Source organism: Oncorhynchus nerka, linkage group LG1 (genome assembly GCF_034236695.1).
Source record: "Oncorhynchus nerka isolate Pitt River linkage group LG1, Oner_Uvic_2.0, whole genome shotgun sequence".
Taxonomy (NCBI): Eukaryota; Metazoa; Chordata; class Actinopteri; order Salmoniformes; family Salmonidae; genus Oncorhynchus; species Oncorhynchus nerka.
Window position 1 is genome coordinate 56,701,955 of NC_088396.1, and position 20,269 is coordinate 56,722,223.

At 53.2% G+C, this 20,269-nt stretch overlaps 1 protein-coding gene across 1 annotated transcript in view; it reads right to left on the reverse strand.

Moving 5' to 3' along the window:
- The window catches only part of ube2g2 (ubiquitin-conjugating enzyme E2G 2 (UBC7 homolog, yeast)), a 43,575-nt gene that overhangs the window by 10,141 nt on the left and 13,165 nt on the right, over positions 1–20,269 (reverse strand). Inside the window, exon 4 of the mRNA XM_065019708.1 lies at positions 6,344–6,462. Within this exon, the coding sequence (XP_064875780.1) occupies positions 6,344–6,462 (119 nt within the window). The remainder of the gene's footprint in view (positions 1–6,343; positions 6,463–20,269) is intronic.

Below are 20,269 nucleotides of genomic sequence, written 5' to 3' on the forward strand. Positions count from 1 at the left end.
ATAGGATTCATAACAAACTAGTAGTATCAGGTTCCACGAGTCATTTTACTGGATAGGATCCACAATAAACTAGTAGTATCGGGTTCCACGAGTCATTTTACTGGATAGGATTCACAACAAACTAGAAGTATCAGGTTCCACGAGTCATTTTACTGGATAGGATTCATAACAAACTAGTAGTATCAGGTTCCACGAGTCATTTTACTGGATAGGATTCATAACAAACTAGTAGTATCAGGTTCCACGAGTCATTTTACTGGATAGGATTCACAACAGACTAGTATCAGGTTCCAAGAGTCATTTTACTGGATAGGATTCATAACAAACTAGTAGTATCAGGTTCCACGAGTCATTTTACTGGATAGGATTCATAACAAACTAGTAGTATCAGGTTCCACGAGTCATTTTACTGGATAGGACTCACAACAAACTAGTAGTATCAGGTTCCACGAGTCATTTTACTGGATAGGATTCATAACAAACTAGAAGTATCACGTTCCAAGAGTCATTTTACTGGATAGGATTCACAACAAACTAGTAGTATCAGGTTCCACGAGTCATTTTACTGGATAGGATTCATAACAAACTAGTAGTATCAGGTTCCACGAGTCATTTTACTGGATAGGATCCACAACAAACTAGTAGTATCGGGTTCCACGAGTCATTTTACTGGATAGGATTCACAACAAACTAGAAGTATCAGGTTCCACGAGTCATTTTACTGGATAGGATTCACAACAGACTAGTATCAGGTTCCAAGAGTCATTTTACTGGATAGGATTCATAACAAACTAGTAGTATCAGGTTCCACGAGTCATTTTACTGGATAGGATTCATAACAAACTAGTAGTATCAGGTTCCACGAGTCATTTTACTGGATAGGACTCACAACAAACTAGTAGTATCAGGTTCCACGAGTCATTTTACTGGATAGGATTCATAACAAACTAGAAGTGTCACGTTCCAAGAGTCATTTTACTGGATAGGATTCACAACAAACTAGTAGTATCAGGTTCCACGAGTCATTTTACTGGATAGGATTCATAACAAACTAGTAGTATCAGGTTCCACGAGTCATTTTACTGGATAGGATCCACAACAAACTAGTAGTATCGGGTTCCACGAGTCATTTTACTGGATAGGATTCACAACAAACTAGAAGTATCAGGTTCCAAGAGTCATTTTACTGGATAGGATTCATAACAGACTAGTATCAGGTTCCAAGAGTCATTTTACTGGATAGGATTCACAACAAACTAGTAGTATCATGTTCCACGAGTCATTTTACTGGATAGGATTCACAACAAACTCGTAGTATCAGGTTCCACGAGTCATTTTACTGGATAGGATTCATAACAAACTAGTAGTATCAGGTTCCAAGAGTCATTTTACTGGATAGGATTCATAACAAACTAGAAGTATCACGTTCCAAGAGTAATTTTACTGGATAGGATTCACAACAAACTAGTAGTATCAGGTTCCACGAGTCATTTTACTGGATAGGATTCATAACAAACTAGAAGTATCACGTTCCAAGAGTCATTTTACTGGATAGGATTCACAACAAACTAGTAGTATCAGGTTCCACGAGTCATTTTACTGGATAGGATTCATAACAAACTAGTAGTATCAGGTTCCACAAGTCATTTTACTGGATAGGATCCACAACAAACTAGTAGTATCGGGTTCCACGAGTCATTTTACTGGATAGGATTCACAACAAACTAGAAGTATCAGGTTCCACGAGTCATTTTACTGGATAGGATTCATAACAGACTCGTAGTATCAGGTTCCACGAGTCATTTTACTGGATAGGATTCATAACAAACTAGTAGTATCAGGTTCCACGAGTCATTTTACTGGATAGGATTCATAACAAACTAGTAGTATCAGGTTCCAAGAGTCATTTTACTGGATAGGATTCATAACAAACTAGTAGTATCAGGTTCCAAGAGTCATTTTACTCGATAGGATTCACAACAAACTAGTAGTATCAGGTTCCAAGAGTCATTTTACTGGATAGGATTCATAACAAACTAGTAGTATCAGGTTCCAAGAGTCATTTTACTGGATAGGATTCACAACAAACTAGTAGTATCAGGTTCCACGAGTCATTTTACTGGATAGGACTCACAACAAACTAGTAGTATCAGGTTCCAAGAGTCATTTTACTGGATAGGACTCACAACAAACTAGTAGTATCAGGTTCCAAGAGTCATTTTACTGGATAGGACTCATAACAAACTAGTAGTATCAGGTTCCAAGAGTCATTTTACTGGATAGGACTCACAACAAACTAGTAGTATCAGGTTCCACGAGTCATTTTACTGGATAGGACTGCTCTCATAGCCCATTGGGTCGTCTCCTGAATAGGATTCCCACCTTGGAGGTTAACACCCAAGCCTTTGTGGGATGAAAAAGCAAATGAAAAGCAATGAAAAGCAAAGTCCAATGTCTCAGTCTATGCCCTACAGGGACACAGTCTAAAACACAACACCTTCTCACAGTATCTAGCCGGCTCTCTGCCAGGGCAGAACAATAAGGGCCAGGTTAGTCTCTACCGTCTTACAAAACACGTGAGAAACCTCAGTGAGGTGTCCAGGGACTGCCGGGCCTCTAATTATCACAACCAACTCATCGTCAGACACGCCGCAGCAGAGGCACTGTGTCACAGCACGGAACAGGGCTCTACTCTCCACACCTGGATTCAAATACTATTTCAAATCATTGACAATACTTTATCTGGGCTTGATTGAGCTTACCTGGCTTTGGAACCAATCAAATTGTCAAAACACCACCCAATCTGGCACATTCGTGCAGGCCAAAGCAAATGCCACAAGTATTTGAAGGACTTGAAACTGAATTTGAACCCACATGTGGTGCTCTCTTTCCCCTGGGAGCAGCCCACATGTGGTGCTCTCTTTCCCCTGGGAGCAGCCCACATGTGGTGCTCTCTTTCCCCTGGGAGCAACCCACATGTGGTGCTCTCTTTCCCCTGGGAGCAACCCACATGTGGTGCTCTCTTTCCCCTGGGAGCAACCCACATGTGGTGCTCTCTTTCCCCTGGGAGCAGCCCACATGTGGTGCTCTCTTCCCCCTGGGAGCAACCCACATGTGGTGCTCTCTTTCCCCTGGGAGCAACCCACATGTGGTGCTCTCTTTCCCCTGGGAGCAGCACAACACCACCAATGATTCTGCCCTCATATTTAGGTGTCGAAGGCATTAACAGGTATTGGCAGAGCAGGTATTAACAGGTATTGACAGGTATTGGCAGAGCAGGTATTGACAGGTATTGGCTGGGCAGAGCAGGTATTAACAGGTATTGACAGGTATTGGCAGAGCAGGTATTGACAGGTGTTGGCTGGGCAGAGCAGGTATTAACAGGTATTGGCTGGGCAGAGCAGGTATTAACAGGTATTGACAGGTATTGGCAGAGCAGGTATTGACAGGTATTGGCTGGGCAGAGCAGGTATTAACAGGTATTGGCTGGGCAGAGCAGGTATTAACAGGTATTGGCAGAGCAGGTATTAACAGGTATTGGCTGGGCAGAGCAGGTATTAACAGGTATTGACAGGTATTGGCTGGGCAGAGCAGGTATTAACAGGTATTGGCTGGGCAGAGCAGGTATTGACAGGTATTGGCTGGGCAGAGCAGGTATTGACAGGTATTGGCAGAGCAGGTATTGACAGGTATTGGCTGGGCAGAGCAGGTATTGACAGGTATTGGCTGGGCAGAGCAGGTATTAAAAGGTATTAACAGGTATTGACAGGTATTGGCTGGGCAGAGCAGGTATTGACAGGTATTGGCTGGGCAGAGCAGGTATTGACAGGTATTGGCTGGGCAGAGCAGGTATTGACAGGTATTGGCTGGGCAGAGCAGGTATTGACAGGTATTGGCTGGGCAGAGCAGGTATTGACAGGTATTGGCTGGGCAGAGCAGGTATTGACAGGTATTGGCAGAGCAGGTATTAACAGGTATTGGCTGGGCAGAGCAGGTATTGACAGGTATTGGCTGGGCAGAGCAGGTATTGACAGGTATTGGCTGGGCAGAGCAGGTATTGACAGGTATTGACAGGTATTAACAGGTATTGGCTGGGCAGAGCAGGTATTGACAGGTATTGACAGGTATTGGCAGAGCAGGTATTGACAGGTATTGGCTGGGCAGAGCAGGTATTGACAGGTATTGGCAGAGCAGGTATTGACAGTTATTGGCTGGGCAGAGCAGGTATTGACAAGTATTGGCAGAGCAGGTATTGACAGGTATTGGCTGGGCAGAGCAGGTATTGACAGGTATTGGCTGGGCAGAGCAGGTATTAACAGGTATTGGCTGGGCAGAGCAGGTATTGACAGGTATTGGCAGAGCAGGTATTGACAGGTATTGGCTGGGCAGAGCAGGTATTGACAGGTATTGGCAGAGCAGGTATTGACAGGTATTGGCTGGGCAGAGCAGGTATTGACAGGTATTGGCAGAGCAGGTATTGACAGGTATTGGCTGGGCAGAGCAAGTATTAACAGGTATTGACAGGTATTGACAGGTATTGGCTGGGCAGAGCAGGTATTGACAGGTATTGGCAGAGCAGGTATTGACAGGTATTGGCTGGGCAGAGCAGGTGTTGACAGGTATTGGCAGAGCAGGTATTGACAGGTATTGGCTGGGCAGAGCAGGTATTAACAGGTATTGGCTGGGCAGAGCAGGTATTGACAGGTATTGGCTGGGCAGAGCAGGTATTGACAGGTATTGGCTGGGCAGAGCAGGTATTGACAGGTATTGGCTGGGCAGAGCAGGTATTAACAGGTATTGACAGGTATTGACAGGTATTGGCTGGGCAGAGCAGGTATTGACAGGTATTGGCTGGGCAGAGCAGGTATTAACAGGTATTGGCTGGGCAGAGCAGGTATTGACAGGTATTGGCTGGGCAGAGCAGGTATTGACAGGTATTGGCAGAGCAGGTATTAAAAGGTATTAACAGGTATTAACAGGTATTGGCTGGGCAGAGCAGGTATTGACAGGTATTGGCTGGGCAGAGCAGGTGTTAGCAGAGCAGATATTAACAGGTATTGGCAGAGCAGGTATTGACAGGTATTGGCTGGGCAGAGCAGGTATTGACAGGTATTGGCTGGGCAGAGCAGGTATTGACAGGTATTGGCTGGGCAGAGCAGGTATTGACAGGTATTGGCTAGGCAGAGCAGGTATTGACAGGTATTGGCTGGGCAGAGCAGGTATTAACAGGTATTGGCTGGGCAGAGCAGGTATTAACAGGTATTGGCTGGGTAGAGCAGGTATTAACAGGTATAGCCTGTAACCTTTAGCCCCCACCTGGCCTGTGTAAAGCTGCCGCCAGACCTTTAGCCCCCACCTGGCCTGTGCAAAGCTGTTTAGACCTTTAGCCCCCACCTGGCCTGTGCAAAGCTGTTTAGACCTTTAGCCCCCACCTGGCCTGTGTAAAGCTGTCGCCAGACCTTAGCCCCCACCTGGCCTGTGTAAAGCTGCCGCCAGACCTTTAGCCCCCACCTGGCCTGTGTAAAGCTGCCGCCAGACCTTTAGCCCCCACCTGGCCTGTGTAAAGCTGCCGCCAGACCTTTAGCCCCCACCTGGCCTGTGTAAAGCTGCCGCCAGACCTTTAGCCCCCACCTGGCCTGTGTAAAGCTGCCGCCAGACCTTTAGCCCCCACCTGGCCTGTGTAAAGCTGTTTAGACCTTTAGCCCCCACCTGGCCTGTGTAAAGCTGTTTAGACCTTTAGCCCCCACCTGGCCTGTGCAAAGCTGTTTAGACCTTTAGCCCCCACCTGGCCTGTGTAAAGCTGCCGCCAGACCTTTAGCCCCCACCTGGCCTGTGTAAAGCTGCCGCCAGACCTTTAGCCCCCACCTGGCCTGCGTCATACAGTTACACCCACCGTCTCAGCAGGGTGGATAGAGGAGGCTGAAGTCAGCACCCCTCACCTTTAATGTGTCTATCCATTAGTCCTGGGGCTCTTCACTACCCCGCTCTCCCTCCCTCCATGCCATACACCCTTCATCCTCAACTACCCTGCCTGTGTCCCAAAATGGCGACCTAGTCCCTCGATAATGCACTACTGTAGACAGGCAGACAACTTGAGATTGAGTTGGGAAGTCAAACAGCAACATGTACTGTCCCAGGACCATTCTTCAAAAAAATGGCTACTTCGAAGAATCTCAAATATAAAGTATATTTACATTTGTTTAGCACTTTTTTTTTGTTTGTTGCTACTACACGATTCCACATGTGTTATTTCATAGTTGTGATGTCATCACTATTATTCTACAATGTAGAAAAACCCTGGAATGAGTTGGTGTGTCCAAACTCAAACTATATGTTGACTTACTGTTTGGGTGAAACATGTCACAGGTGAATCTCATTTTAGGAGGGCTGAGGGGGTAGTCTGACGGGAAGGAGAGGAGGGCTGGAAATACTCCGCCCTCAAAACACGTGTCCTCTGGACCCCTGGGTAGAAAACACACGGGACGCAGGGTTAGATAGGCCGGAGAAGTGACGGCGTGATGAATCACAACACGCGTCCTCTGGACCCCTGGGTAGAAAACACACGGGACGCAGGGTTAGTTAGGCCGGAGAAGTGACGCCGTGATAAATCACAGCTCAATGGGTGATACATTCTGCATCTGCACATTTTTCCTCATATAGATTAGAAATGGAAAGCATTTTTCTATGGACCTGGGTCAGATGTCAAAGGTCATGGTAAGAAAATAAGAAAAAAAAGAAAAGAAAAGGCACCAAATATTACAAATATTACATCTGACACCAGCTTCATGTTGAACCACTATCCGGCAGACCAAACCCTCCCCAAACACTCAACAGCCTAAAACAGGAGGTGCTGCTCTGTTCTCCAAAGGGGAGGTGCTGCTCTGTTCTCTAGATGGGAGGTGCTGCTCTGTTCTCTAGAGGGGAGGTGCTGCTCTGTTCTCTAGAGGGGAGGTGCTGCTCTGTTCTCTAGAGGGGAGGTGCTGCTCTGTTCTCTAGAGGGAAGGTGCAGCTCTGTTCTCTAGAGGGGAGGTGCTGCTCTGTTCTCCAAGGGGGAGGTGCTGCTCTGTTCTCTAAGGGGGAGGTGCTGCTCTGCTCTATAAAGGGGAGGTGCTGCTCTGTTCTCCAAGGGGGAGGTGCTGCTCTGTTCTCTAGAGGGGAGGTGCTGCTCTGTTCTCTAGAGGGGAGGTGCTGCTCTGTTCTCTAGAGGGGAGGTGCTGCTCTGTTCTCTAGAGGGGAGGTGCTGCTCTGTTCTCTAGAGGGAAGGTGCAGCTCTGTTCTCTAGAGGGAAGGTGCTGCTCTGTTCTCTAGAGGGAAGGTGCTGCTCTGTTCTCTAGAGGGGAGGTGCTGCTCTGTTCTCTAGAGGGGAGGTGCTGCTCTGTTCTCCAAGGGGGAGGTGCTGCTCTGCTCTCCAAGGGGAGGTGCTGCTCTGTTCTCCAAGGGGGAGGTGCTGCTCTGTTCTCTAAGGGGGAGGTGCTGCTCTGTTCTCTAGAGGGGAGGTGCTGCTCTGTTCTCTAGAGGGAAGGTGCTGCTCTGTTCTCTAGAGGGGAGGTGCTGCTCTGTTCTCCAAAGGGGAGGTGCTGCTCTGTTCTCCAAGGGGAGGTGCTGCTCTGTTCTCTAAGGGGAGGTGCTGCTCTGTTCTCTAAGGGGAGGTGCTGCTCTGTTCTCTAAGGGGAGGTGCTGCTCTGTTCTCTAAGGGGAGGTGCAGCTCTGTTCTCTAAGGGGGAGGTGCAGCTCTGTTCTCTAAGGGGGAGGTGCTGCTCTGTTCTCTAAGGGGGAGGTGCTGCTCTGTTCTCTAAGGGGGAGGTGCTGCCCTGTTCTCTAAGGGGGAGGTGCAGCTCTGTTCTCTAAGGGGGAGGTGCTGCTCTGTTCTCTAAGGGGGATGTGCTGCTCTGTTCTCTAAGGGGGAGGTGCTGCTCTGTTCTCTAAGGGGGAGGTGCTGCTCTGTTCTCTAGAGGAGAGGTGCAGCTCTGTTCTCTCAGGGGGAGGTGCTGCTCTGCTTTATAAAGGGGAGGTGCTGCTCTGTTCTCCAAGGGGGAGGTGCTGCTCTGCTTTATAAAGGGGAGGTGCTGCTCTGTTCTCTAAGGGGGAGGTGCTGCTCTGTTCTCCAAGGGGGAGGTGCTGCTCTGTTCTCCAAGGGGGAGGTGCTGCTCTGTTCTCTAGAGGGGAGGTGCTGCTCTGTTCTCTAAGGGGGAGGTGCTGCTCTGTTCTCTAAGGGGAAGGTGCTGCTCTGTTCTCTAAGGGGGAGGTGCTGCTCTGTTCTCTAAGGGGAAGGTGCTGCTCTGTTCTCTAGAGGGGAGGTGCTGCTCTGTTCTCTAAGGGGAAGGTGCTGCTCTGTTCTCTAAGGGGGAGGTGCTGCTCTGTTCTCTAGAGGGGAGGTGCTGCTCTGTTCTCTAGAGGGGAGGTGCTGCTCTGTTCTCTAGAGGGGAGGTGCTGCTCTGTTCTCTAGAGGGGAGGTGCTGCTCTGTTCTCTAAGGGGGAGGTGCTGCTCTGTTCTCTAGAGGGGAGGTGCTGCTCTGTTCTCTAAGGGAGAGGTGCTGCTCTGTTCTCTAGAGGGAAGGTGCAGCTCTGTTCTCTAAGGGAGAGGTGCTGCTCTGTTCTCTAAGGGAGAGGTGCTGCTCTGTTCTCTAAGGGAGAGGTGCTGCTCTGTTCTCTAAGGGAGAGGTGCTGCTCTGTTCTCTAGAGGGAAGGTGCAGCTCTGTTCTCTAAGGGGGAGGTGCAGCTCTGTTCTCCAAGGGGGAGGTGCTGCTCTGTTCTCTAAGGGCGAGGTGCTGCTCTGTTCTCTAAGGGGGAGGTGCTGCTCTGCTTTATAAAGGGGAGGTGCTGCTCTGTTCTCCAAGGGGGAGGTGCTGCTCTGCTTTATAAAGGGGAGGTGCTGCTCTGTTATCCAAGGAGGAGGTGCTGCTCTGTTCTCCAAGGGGAAGGTGCTGCTCTGTTCTCCAAGGGGGAGGTGCTGCTCTGTTCTCCAAGGGGAAGGTGCTGCTCTGTTCTCTAGAGGGGAGGTGCTGCTCTGTTCTCTAAGGGGAAGGTGCTGCTCTGTTCTCTAAGGGGGAGGTGCTGCTCTGTTCTCTAAGGGGGAGGTGCTGCTCTGTTCTCTAAGGGGGAGGTGCTGCTCTGTTCTCTAGAGGAGAGGTGCAGCTCTGTTCTCTCAGGGGGAGGTGCTGCTCTGCTTTATAAAGGGGAGGTGCTGCTCTGTTCTCCAAGGGGGAGGTGCTGCTCTGCTTTATAAAGGGGAGGTGCTGCTCTGTTCTCTAAGGGGGAGGTGCTGCTCTGTTCTCCAAGGGGGAGGTGCTGCTCTGTTCTCCAAGGGGAGGTGCTGCTCTGTTCTCTAGAGGAGGTGCTGCTCTGTTCTCTAAGGGGGAGGTGCTGCTCTGTTCTCTAAGGGGAAGGTGCTGCTCTGTTCTCTAAGGGGGAGGTGCTGCTCTGTTCTCTAAGGGGAAGGTGCTGCTCTGTTCTCTAGAGGGGAGGTGCTGCTCTGTTCTCTAAGGGGAAGGTGCTGCTCTGTTCTCTAAGGGGGAGGTGCTGCTCTGTTCTCTAGAGGGGAGGTGCTGCTCTGTTCTCTAGAGGGGAGGTGCTGCTCTGTTCTCTAGAGGGGAGGTGCTGCTCTGTTCTCTAGAGGGGAGGTGCTGCTCTGTTCTCTAAGGGGGAGGTGCTGCTCTGTTCTCTAAGGGGGAGGTGCTGCTCTGTTCTCTAGAGGGGAGGTGCTGCTCTGTTCTCTAAGGGAGAGGTGCTGCTCTGTTCTCTAGAGGGAAGGTGCAGCTCTGTTCTCTAAGGGAGAGGTGCTGCTCTGTTCTCTAAGGGAGAGGTGCTGCTCTGTTCTCTAAGGGAGAGGTGCTGCTCTGTTCTCTAAGGGAGAGGTGCTGCTCTGTTCTCTAGAGGGAAGGTGCAGCTCTGTTCTCTAAGGGGGAGGTGCAGCTCTGTTCTCCAAGGGGGAGGTGCTGCTCTGTTCTCTAAGGGCGAGGTGCTGCTCTGTTCTCTAAGGGGGAGGTGCTGCTCTGCTTTATAAAGGGGAGGTGCTGCTCTGTTCTCCAAGGGGGAGGTGCTGCTCTGCTTTATAAAGGGGAGGTGCTGCTCTGTTATCCAAGGAGGAGGTGCTGCTCTGTTCTCCAAGGGGAAGGTGCTGCTCTGTTCTCCAAGGGGGAGGTGCTGCTCTGTTCTCCAAGGGGAAGGTGCTGCTCTGTTCTCTAGAGGGGAGGTGCTGCTCTGTTCTCTAAGGGGAAGGTGCTGCTCTGTTCTCTAAGGGGGAGGTGCTGCTCTGTTCTCTAAGGGGGAGGTGCTGCTCTGTTCTCTAAGGGGGAGGTGCTGCTCTGTTCTCTAGAGGAGAGGTGCAGCTCTGTTCTCTCAGGGGGAGGTGCTGCTCTGCTTTATAAAGGGGAGGTGCTGCTCTGTTCTCCAAGGGGGAGGTGCTGCTCTGCTTTATAAAGGGGAGGTGCTGCTCTGTTCTCTAAGGGGGAGGTGCTGCTCTGTTCTCCAAGGGGGAGGTGCTGCTCTGTTCTCTAGAGGGGAGGTGCTGCTCTGTTCTCTAAGGGGGAGCTGCTGCTCTGTTCTCTAAGGGGAAGGTGCTGCTCTGTTCTCTAAGGGGGAGGTGCTGCTCTGTTCTCTAAGGGGAAGGTGCTGCTCTGTTCTCTAGAGGGGAGGTGCTGCTCTGTTCTCTAAGGGGAAGGTGCTGCTCTGTTCTCTAAGGGGGAGGTGCTTCTCTGTTCTCTAGAGGGGAGGTGCTGCTTTGTTCTCTAGAGGGGAGGTGCTGCTCTGTTCTCTAGAGGGGAGGTGCTGCTCTGTTCTCTACAGGGGAGGTGCTGCTCTGTTCTCTAAGGGGGAGGTGCTGCTCTGTTCTCTAGAGGGGAGGTGCTGCTCTGTTCTCTAAGGGAGAGGTGCAGCTCTGTTCTCTAAGGGAGAGGTGCTGCTCTGTTCTCTAAGGGAGAGGTGCTGCTCTGTTCTCTAAGGGAGAGGTGCTGCTCTGTTCTCTAAGGGAGAGGTGCTGCTCTGTTCTCTAAGGGAGAGGTGCTGCTCTGTTCTCTAAGGGAGAGGTGCTGCTCTGTTCTCTAGAGGGAAGGTGCAGTTCTGTTCTCTAGAGGGAAGGTGCAGCTCTGTTCTCTAAGGGGGAGGTGCAGCTCTGTTCTCCAAGGGGGAGGTGCTGCTCTGTTCTCTAAGGGGGAGGTGCTGCTCTGTTCTCCAAGGGGGAGGTGCTGCTCTGCTTTATAAAGGGGAGGTGCTGCTCTGTTCTCCAAGGGGGAGGTGCTGCTCTGCTTTATAAAGGGGAGGTGCTGCTCTGTTCTCCAAGGGGAAGGTGCTGCTCTGTTCTCCAAGGGGGAGGTGCTGCTCTGTTCTCCAAGGGGAAGGTGCTGCTCTGTTCTCCAAGGGGAAGGTGCTGCTCTGTTCTCTAGAGGGGAGGTGCTGCTCTGTTCTCTAAGGGGGAGGTGCTGCTCTGTTCTCTAAGGGGGAGGTGCTGCTACGTTCTCTAGAGGGGAGGTGCTGCTCTGTTCTCTAGAGGGGAGGTGCTGCTCTGTTCTCTAAGGGGGAGGTGCTGCTCTGTTCTCTAGAGGGGAGGTGCTGCTCTGTTCTCTAAGGGGAAGGTGCTGCTCTGTTCTCTAAGGGAGAGGTGCAGCTCTGTTCTCTAAGGGAGAGGTGCTGCTCTGTTCTCTAGAGGGAAGGTGCAGCTCTGTTCTCTAAGGGGGAGGTGCTGCTCTGTTCTCTAGAGGGAAGGTGCAGCTCTGTTCTCTAAGGGAGAGGTGCTGCTCTGTTCTCTAAGGGAGAGGTGCTGCTCTGTTCTCTAAGGGAGAGGTGCTGCTCTGTTCTCTGGAGGGAAGGTGCAGCTCTGTTCTCTAAGGGGGAGGTGCAGCTCTGTTCTCCAAGGGGGAGGTGCTGCTCTGTTCTCTAAGGGGGAGGTGCTGCTCTGTTCTCTAAGGGGGAGGTGCTGCTCTGTTCTCTAAGGGGGAGGTGCTGCTCTGCTTTATAAAGGGGAGGTGCTGCTCTGTTCTCCAAGGGGGAGGTGCTGCTCTGCTTTATAAAGGGGAGGTGCTGCTCTGTTCTCCAAGGGAAAGGTGCTGCTCTGTTCTCCAAGGGGGAGGTGCTGCTCTGTTCTCCAAGGGGGAGGTGCTGCTCTGTTCTCCAATGGGGAGGTGCTGCTCTGTTCTCTAAGGGGGAGGTGCTTCTCTGTTCTCTAAGGGGGAGGTGCTGCTCTGTTCTCCAAGGGGGAGGTGCTGCTAAGGGAGAGGTGCTGCTCTGTTCTCTAAGGGGGAGGTGCTGCTCTGTTCTCTAAGGGGGAGGTGCAGCTCTGTTCTCTAGAGGGGAGGTGCAGCTCTGTTCTCTAGAGGGGAGGTGCAGCTCTGTTCTCTAGAGGGGAGGTGCAGCTCTGTTCTCTAAGGGGGAGGTGCTGCTCTGCTCTATTAAGGGGAGGTGCTGCTCTGTTCTCTAAGGGGAGTGCTGCTCTGTTCTCTAAGGGGAGGTGCAGCTCTGTTCTCTAAGGGGAGGTGCTGCTCTGTTCTCTAAGGGGGAGGTGCTGCTCTGTTCTCCAAGGGAGAGGTGCTTCTCTGTTCTCCAAGGGGAGGTGCTGCTCTGTTCTCTAAGGGGAGGTGCTGCTCTGTTCTCCAAGGGGAGGTGCTGCTCTGTTCTCCAAGGGGAGGTGCTGCTCTGTTCTCTAAGGGGAGGTGCTGCTCTGCTCTATAAAGGGGAGGTGCTGCTCTGTTCTATAAGGGGGAGGTGCTGCTCTGTTCTCTAAGGGGAGGTGCTGCTCTGTTCTCTAAGGGGAGGTGCTGCTCTGTTCTCCAAGGGGAGGCGCTGCTCTGTTCTCCAAGGGAGAGGTGCTGCTCTGTTCTCCAAGGGAGAGGTGCTGCTCTGTTCTCCAACTGAGAGGTGCTGCTCTGTTCTCCAACTGAGAGGTGCTGCTCTGTTCTCTAAGGGGAGGTGCAGCTCTGTTCTCTAAGGGGAGAGGTGCTGCTCTGTTCTCCAAGGGGAGGTGCTGCTAAGGGGAGGTGCTGCTCTGTTTTCTAAGGGAGAGGTGCTGCTCTGTTCTCCAAGGGAGAGTGCTGCTCTGTTCTCCAACGGAGAGGTGCTGCTCTGTTCTCTAAGGGGAGGTGCAGCTCTGTTCTCTAAGGGAGAGGTGCTGCTCTGTTCTCCAAGGGGAGGTGCTGCTAAGGGGAGGTGCTGCTCTGTTTTCTAAGGGAGAGGTGCTGCTCTGTTCTCCAAGGAGAGGTGCTGCTCTGTTCTCCAACTGAGAGGTGCTGCTCTGTTCTCTAAGGGGAGGTGCAGCTCTGTTCTCTAAGGGAGAGGTGCTGCTCTGTTCTCCAAGGGGAGGTGCTGCTAAGGGAGGTGCTGCTCTGTTTTCTAAGGGGAGGTGCAGCTCTGTTCTCTAGAGGGAGGTGCAGCTGTGTTCTCTAGAGGGGAGGTGCAGCTCTGTTCTCTAGAAGGAGGTGCTGCTCTGCTCTATAAGGGGAGGTGCTGCTCTGTTCTCAAAGGGGAGGTGCTGCTCTGTTCTCAAGGGAGAGGTGCTGCTCTGTTCTCCAAGGGAGAGGTGCTGCTCTGTTCTCCAAGGGAGAGGCTGCTCTGTTCTCCAAGGGAGAGGTGCTGCTCTGTTCTCCAAGGGGAGGTGCTGCTCTGTTCTCCAAGGGGAAGGGGAGGTGCTGCTCTGTTCTCCAAGGGGAGGTGCTGCTCTGTTCTCCAAGGGGGAGGTGCTGCTCTGTTCTCCAAGGGAGGTGCTGCTCTGTTCTCTAAGGGGAGGTGCTGCTCTGTTCTCCAGGGGGAGGTGCTGCTCTGTTCTCCAAGGGGAGGTGCTGCTAAGGGAGAGGTGCTGCTCTGTTCTCTAAGGGGAGGTGCTGCTCTGTTCTCTAAGGGGGAGGTGCTGCTCTGTTCTCTAAGGGGGAGGTGCAGCTCTGTCCTCCAAGGGGGAGGTGCTGCTCTGTTCTCTAAGGGAGAGGTGCTGCTCTGTTCTCTAAGGGAGAGGTGCTGCTCTGTTCTCCAAGGGGGAGGTGCTGCTAAGGGGGAGCTGCTGCTCTGTTCTCTAAGGGGGAGGTGCAGCTCTGTTCTCTAGAGGGGAGGTGCAGCTCTGTTCTCTAGAGGGGAGGTGCAGCTCTGTTCTCTAAGGGGGAGGTGCTGCTCTGCTCTATAAAGGGGAGGTGCTGCTCTGTTCTATAAGGGGGAGGTGCTGCTCTGTTCTCAAAGGGGGAGGTGCTGCTCTGTTCTCCAAGGGGGAGGTGCTGCTCTGTTCTATAAGGGGGAGGTGCTGCTCTGTTCTCAAAGGGGGAGGTGCTGCTCTGTTCTCCAAGGGGAGGTGCAGCTCTGTTCTCTAAGGGGAGGTGCTGCTCTAATGGGGGAGGTGCTGCTCTGTTCTACAAAGGGGAGGTGCTGCTCTGTTCTACAAAGGGGAGGTGCTGCTCTGTTCTCCAAGGGGGAGGTGCTGCTCTGCTCTATAAAGGGGAGGTGCTGCTCTGTTCTATAAGGGGGAGGTGCTGCTCTGTTCTATAAGGGGAGGTGCTGCTCTGTTCTCTAAGGGGAGGTGCTGCTCTGTTCTGGGGGAGGCGCTGCTCTGTTCTCCAAGGGAGAGGTGCTGCTCTGTTCTCCAAGGGAGAGGTGCTGCTCTGTTCTCCAACTGAGGTGCTGCTCTGTTCTCCAACTGAGAGGTGCTGCTCTGTTCTCTAAGGGGAGGTGCAGCTCTGTTCTCTAAGGGAGAGGTGCTGCTCTGTTCTCAAGGGGGAGGTGCTGCTAAGGGGAGGTGCTGCTCTGTTTTCTAAGGAGAGGTGCTGCTCTGTTCTCCAAGGGAGAGGTGCTGCTCTGTTCTCCAACGGAGAGGTGCTGCTCTGTTCTCTAAGGGGAGGTGCAGCTCTGTTCTCTAAGGAGAGGTGCTGCTCTGTTCTCCAAGGGGAGGTGCTGCTAAGGGGGAGGTGCTGCTCTGTTTTCTAAGGGAGAGGTGCTGCTCTGTTCTCCAAGGAGAGGTGCTGCTCTGTTCTCCAACTGAGAGGTGCTGCTCTGTTCTCTAAGGGGAGGTGCAGCTCTGTTCTCTAAGGGAGAGGTGCTGCTCTGTTCTCCAAAGGGGAGGTGCTGCTAAGGGGAGGTGCTGCTCTGTTTTCTAAGGGGAGGTGCAGCTCTGTTCTCTAGAGGGAGGTGCAGCTGTGTTCTCTAGAGGGGAGGTGCAGCTCTGTTCTCTAGAAGGAGGTGCTGCTCTGCTCTATAAGGGGAGGTGCTGCTCTGTTCTCTAAGGGGAGGTGCAGCTCTGTCCTCCAAGGGGAGGTGCTGCTCTGTTCTCTAAGGAGAGGTGCTGCTCTGTTCTCTAAGGAGAGGTGCTGCTCTGTTCTCCAAGGGGAGGTGCTGCTAAGGGGGAGCTGCTGCTCTGTTCTCTAAGGGGAGGTGCAGCTCTGTTCTCTAGAGGAGGTGCAGCTCTGTTCTCTAGAGGGAGGTGCAGCTCTGTTCTAAGGGGAGGTGCTGCTCTGCTCTATAAAGGGGAGGTGCTGCTCTGTTCTATAAGGGGAGGTGCTGCTCTGTTCTATAAGGGGAGGTGCTGCTCTGTTCTCCAAGGGAGGTGCTGCTCTGTTCTATAAGGGGAGGTGCTGCTCTGTTCTCAAAGGGAGGTGCTGCTCTGTTCTCCAAGGGGAGGTGCAGCTCTGTTCTCTAAGGGGGAGGTGCTGCTCTGTTCTCCAAAGGAGGTGCTGCTCTGTTCTACAAAGGGAGGTGCTGCTCTGTTCTCCAAGGGGGAGGTGCTGCTCTGCTCTATAAAGGGGAGGTGCTGCTCTGTTCTATAAGGGGGAGGTGCTGCTCTGTTCTATAAGGGGAGGTGCTGCTCTGTTCTCTAAGGGGGAGGTGCTGCTCTGTTCTCCAAGGGGGAGGCGCTGCTCTGTTCTCCAAGGGAGAGGTGCTGCTCTGTTCTCCAAGGGAGAGGTGCTGCTCTGTTCTCCAACTGAGAGGTGCTGCTCTGTTCTCCAACTGAGAGGTGCTGCTCTGTTCTCTAAGGGGGAGGTGCAGCTCTGTTCTCTAAGGGAGAGGTGCTGCTCTGTTCTCCAAGGGGGAGGTGCTGCTAAGGGGAGGTGCTGCTCTGTTTTCTAAGGGAGAGGTGCTGCTCTGTTCTCCAAGGAGAGGTGCTGCTCTGTTCTCCAACGGAGAGGTGCTGCTCTGTTCTCTAAGGGGAGGTGCAGCTCTGTTCTCTAAGGAGAGGTGCTGCTCTGTTCTCCAAGGGGAGGTGCTGCTAAGGGGAGGTGCTGCTCTGTTTTCTAAGGGAGAGGTGCTGCTCTGTTCTCCAAGGGAGAGGTGCTGCTCTGTTCTCCAACTGAGAGGTGCTGCTCTGTTCTCTAAGGGGGAGGTGCAGCTCTGTTCTCTAAGGGAGAGGTGCTGCTCTGTTCTCCAAGGGGGAGGTGCTGCTAAGGGGGAGGTGCTGCTCTGTTTTCTAAGGGGGAGGTGCAGCTCTGTTCTCTAGAGGGGAGGTGCAGCTGTGTTCTCTAGAGGGGAGGTGCAGCTCTGTTCTCTAGAAGGGAGGTGCTGCTCTGCTCTATAAGGGGGAGGTGCTGCTCTGTTCTCAAAGGGGGAGGTGCTGCTCTGTTCTCCAAGGGAGAGGTGCTGCTCTGTTCTCCAAGGGAGAGGTGCTGCTCTGTTCTCCAAGGGAGAGGTGCTGCTCTGTTCTCCAAGGGAGAGGTGCTGCTCTGTTCTCCAAGGGGGAGGTGCTGCTCTGTTCTCCAAGGGGGAGGTGCTGCTCTGTTCTCCAAGGGGGAGGTGCTGCTCTGTTCTCCAAGGGGGAGGTGCTGCTCTGTTCTCTAAGGGGGAGGTGCTGCTCTGTTCTCCAAAGGGGAGGTGCTGCTCTGTTCTCCAAAGGGGAGGTGCTGCTCTGTTCTCCAAGGGGGAGGTGCTGCTCTGCTCTATAAAGGGGAGGTGCTGCTCTGTTCTATAAGGGGGAGGTGCTGCTCTGTTCTCTAAGGGGAGGTGCTGCTCTGTTCTCCAACTGAGAGGTGCTGCTCTGTTCTCCAACTGAGAGGTGCTGCTCTGTTCTCCAACTGAGAGGTGCTGCTCTGTTCTCTAAGGGGAGGTGCAGCTCTGTTCTCTAAGGGAGAGGACTGTTCTCCAAGGGGAGGTGCTGCTAAGGGGAGGTGCTGCTCTGTTCTCCAAGGGGGAGGTGCTGCTCTGTTCTCCAAGGGGGAGGTGCTGCTCTGTTCTCCAAGGGGGAGGTGCTGCTCTGTTCTCCAAGGGGGAGGTGCTGCTCTGTTCTCTAAGGGGGAGGTGCTGCTCTGTTCTCCAAAGGGGAGGTGCTGCTCTGTTCTCCAAAGGGGAGGTGCTGCTCTGTTCTCCAAGGGGGAGGTGCTGCTCTGTTCTATAAGGGGGAGGTGCTGCTCTGTTCTATAAGGGGAGGTGCTGCTCTGTTCTCTAAGGGGGAGGTGCTGCTCTGTTCTCCAAGGGGGAGGCGCTGCTCTGTTCTCCAAGGGAGAGGTGCTGCTCTGTTCTCCAAGGGAGAGGTGCTGCTCTGTTCTCCAACTGAGAGGTGCTGCTCTGTTCTCCAACTGAGAGGTGCTGCTCTGTTCTCTAAGGGGGAGGTGCAGCTCTGTTCTCTAAGGGAGAGGTGCTGCTCTGTTCTCCAAGGGGGAGGTGCTGCTAAGGGGGAGGTGCTGCTCTGTTTTCTAAGGGAGAGGTGCTGCTCTGTTCTCCAAGGGAGAGGTGCTGCTCTGTTCTCCAACGGAGAGGTGCTGCTCTGTTCTCTAAGGGGGAGGTGCAGCTCTGTTCTCTAAGGGAGAGGTGCTGCTCTGTTCTCCAAGGGGGAGGTGCTGCTAAGGGGGAGGTGCTGCTCTGTTTTCTAAGGGAGAGGTGCTGCTCTGTTCTCCAAGGGAGAGGTGCTGCTCTGTTCTCCAACTGAGAGGTGCTGCTCTGTTCTCTAAGGGGGAGGTGCAGCTCTGTTCTCTAAGGGAGAGGTGCTGCTCTGTTCTCCAAGGGGAGGTGCTGCTAAGGGGAGGTGCTGCTCTGTTTTCTAAGGGGAGGTGCAGCTCTGTTCTCTAGAGGGAGGTGCAGCTGTGTTCTCTAGAGGGAGGTGCAGCTCTGTTCTCTAGAAGGGAGGTGCTGCTCTGCTCTATAAGGGGAGGTGCTGCTCTGTTCTCAAAGGGGAGGTGCTGCTCTGTTCTCCAAGGAGAGGTGCTGCTCTGTTCTCCAAGGGAGAGGTGCTGCTCTGTTCTCCAAGGGAGAGGTGCTGCTCTGTTCTCCAAGGGAGAGGTGCTGCTCTGTTCTCCAAGGGAGAGGTGCTGCTCTGTTCTCCAAGGGGGAGGTGCTGCTCTGTTCTCCAAGGGGAGGTGCTGCTCTGTTCTCCAAGGGGAGGTGCTGCTCTGTTCTCCAAGGGGAGGTGCTGCTCTGTTCTCCAAGGGGGAGGTGCTGCTCTGTTCTCTAAGGTGCTGCTCTGTTCTCCAAAGGGGAGGTGCTGCTCTGTTCTCCAAAGGGGAGGTGCTGCTCTGTTCTCCAAGGGGGAGGTGCTGCTCTGCTCTATAAAGGGGAGGTGCTGCTCTGTTCTATAAGGGGGAGGTGCTGCTCTGTTCTCTAAGGGGAGGTGCTGCTCTGTTCTCTAAGGGGAGGTGCTGCTCTGTTCTCCAAGGGGGCGCTGCTCTGTTCTCCAAGGAGAGGTGCTCTCTGTTCTCCAAGGGAGAGGTGCTGCTCTGTTCTCCAACTGAGAGGTGCTGCTCTGTTCTCCAACTGAGAGGTGCTGCTCTGTTCTCTAAGGGGAGGTGCAGCTCTGTTCTCTAAGGAGGGGTGCTGCTCTGTTCTCCAAGGGGAGGTGCTGCTAAGGGGAGGTGCTGCTCTGTTTTCTAAGGGAGAGGTGCTGCTCTGTTCTCCAAGGGAGAGGTGCTGCTCTGTTCTCCAACGGAGAGGTGCTGCTCTGTTCTCTAAGGGGGAGGTGCAGCTCTGTTCTCTAAGGGAGAGGTGCTGCTCTGTTCTCCAAGGGGGAGGTGCTGCTAAGGGGGAGTGCTGCTCTGTTTTCTAAGGGAGAGGTGCTGCTCTGTTCTCCAAGGGAGAGGTGCTGCTCTGTTCTCCAACTGAGAGGTGCTGCTAAGGGGAGGTGCAGCTCTGTTCTCTAGAAGGGAGGTGCTGCTCTGCTCTATAAGGGGAGGTGCTGCTCTGTTCTCAAGGGGAGGTGCTGCTCTGTTCTCAAGGGGAGGTGCTGCTCTGTTCTCCAAGGGAGAGGTGCTGCTCTGTTCTCCAAGGGAGAGGTGCTGCTCTGTTCTCCAAGGAGAGGTGCTGCTCTGTTCTCCAAGGGAGGTGCTGCTCTGTTCTCCAAGGGGAGGTGCTGCTCTGTTCTCCAAGGGGGAGGTGCTGCTCTGTTCTCCAAGGGAGGTGCTGCTCTGTTCTCCAAGGGGAGGTGCTGCTAAGGGGAGGTGCTGCTCTGTTTCTAAGGGGAGGTGCAGCTCTGTTCTCTAGAGGGGAGGTGCAGCTGTGTTCTCTAGAGGGAGGTGCAGCTCTGTTCTCTAGAAGGAGGTGCTGCTCTGCTCTATAAGGGGAGGTGCTGCTCTGTTCTCCAAGGAGGGCTCTGAGGGTGCTGCTCTGTTCTCCAAGGGAGAGGTGCTGCTCTGTTCTCCAAGGGAGAGGTGCTGCTCTGTTCTCCAAGGGAGAGGTGCTGCTCTGTTCTCCAAGGGAGAGGTGCTGCTCTGTTCTCCAAGGGGGAGGTGCTGCTCTGTTCTCCAAGGGGAGGTGCTGCTCTGTTCTCCAAGGGGAGAGTGCTGCTCTGTTCTCCAAGGGGAGGTGCTGCTCTGTTCTCCAAGGGGGAGGTGCTCTGTTCTCCAAGGGGAGGTGCTGCTCTGTTCTCTAAGGGGAGGTGCTGCTCTGTTCTCCAACGGAGAGGTGCTGCTCTGTTCTCTAAGGGGGAGGTGCAGCTCTGTTCTCTAAGGGAGAGGTGCTGCTCTGTTCTCCAAGGGGGAGGTGCTGCTAAGGGGGAGGTGCTGCTCTGTTTTCTAAGGGAGAGGTGCTGCTCTGTTCTCCAAGGGAGAGGTGCTGCTCTGTTCTCCAACTGAGAGGTGCTGCTCTGTTCTCTAAGGGGGAGGTGCAGCTCTGTTCTCTAAGGGAGAGGTGCTGCTCTGTTCTCCAAGGGGAGGTGCTGCTAAGGGGGAGGTGCTGCTCTGTTTTCTAAGGGGGAGGTGCAGCTCTGTTCTCTAGAGGGGAGGTGCAGCTGTGTTCTCTAGAGGGGAGGTGCAGCTCTGTTCTCTAGAAGGGAGGTGCTGCTCTGCTCTATAAGGGGGAGGTGCTGCTCTGTTCTCCAAGGGGGAGGTGCTGCTCTGTTCTCCAAGGGGAGGTGCTGCTCTGTTCTCCAAGGGGGAGGTGCTGCTCTGTT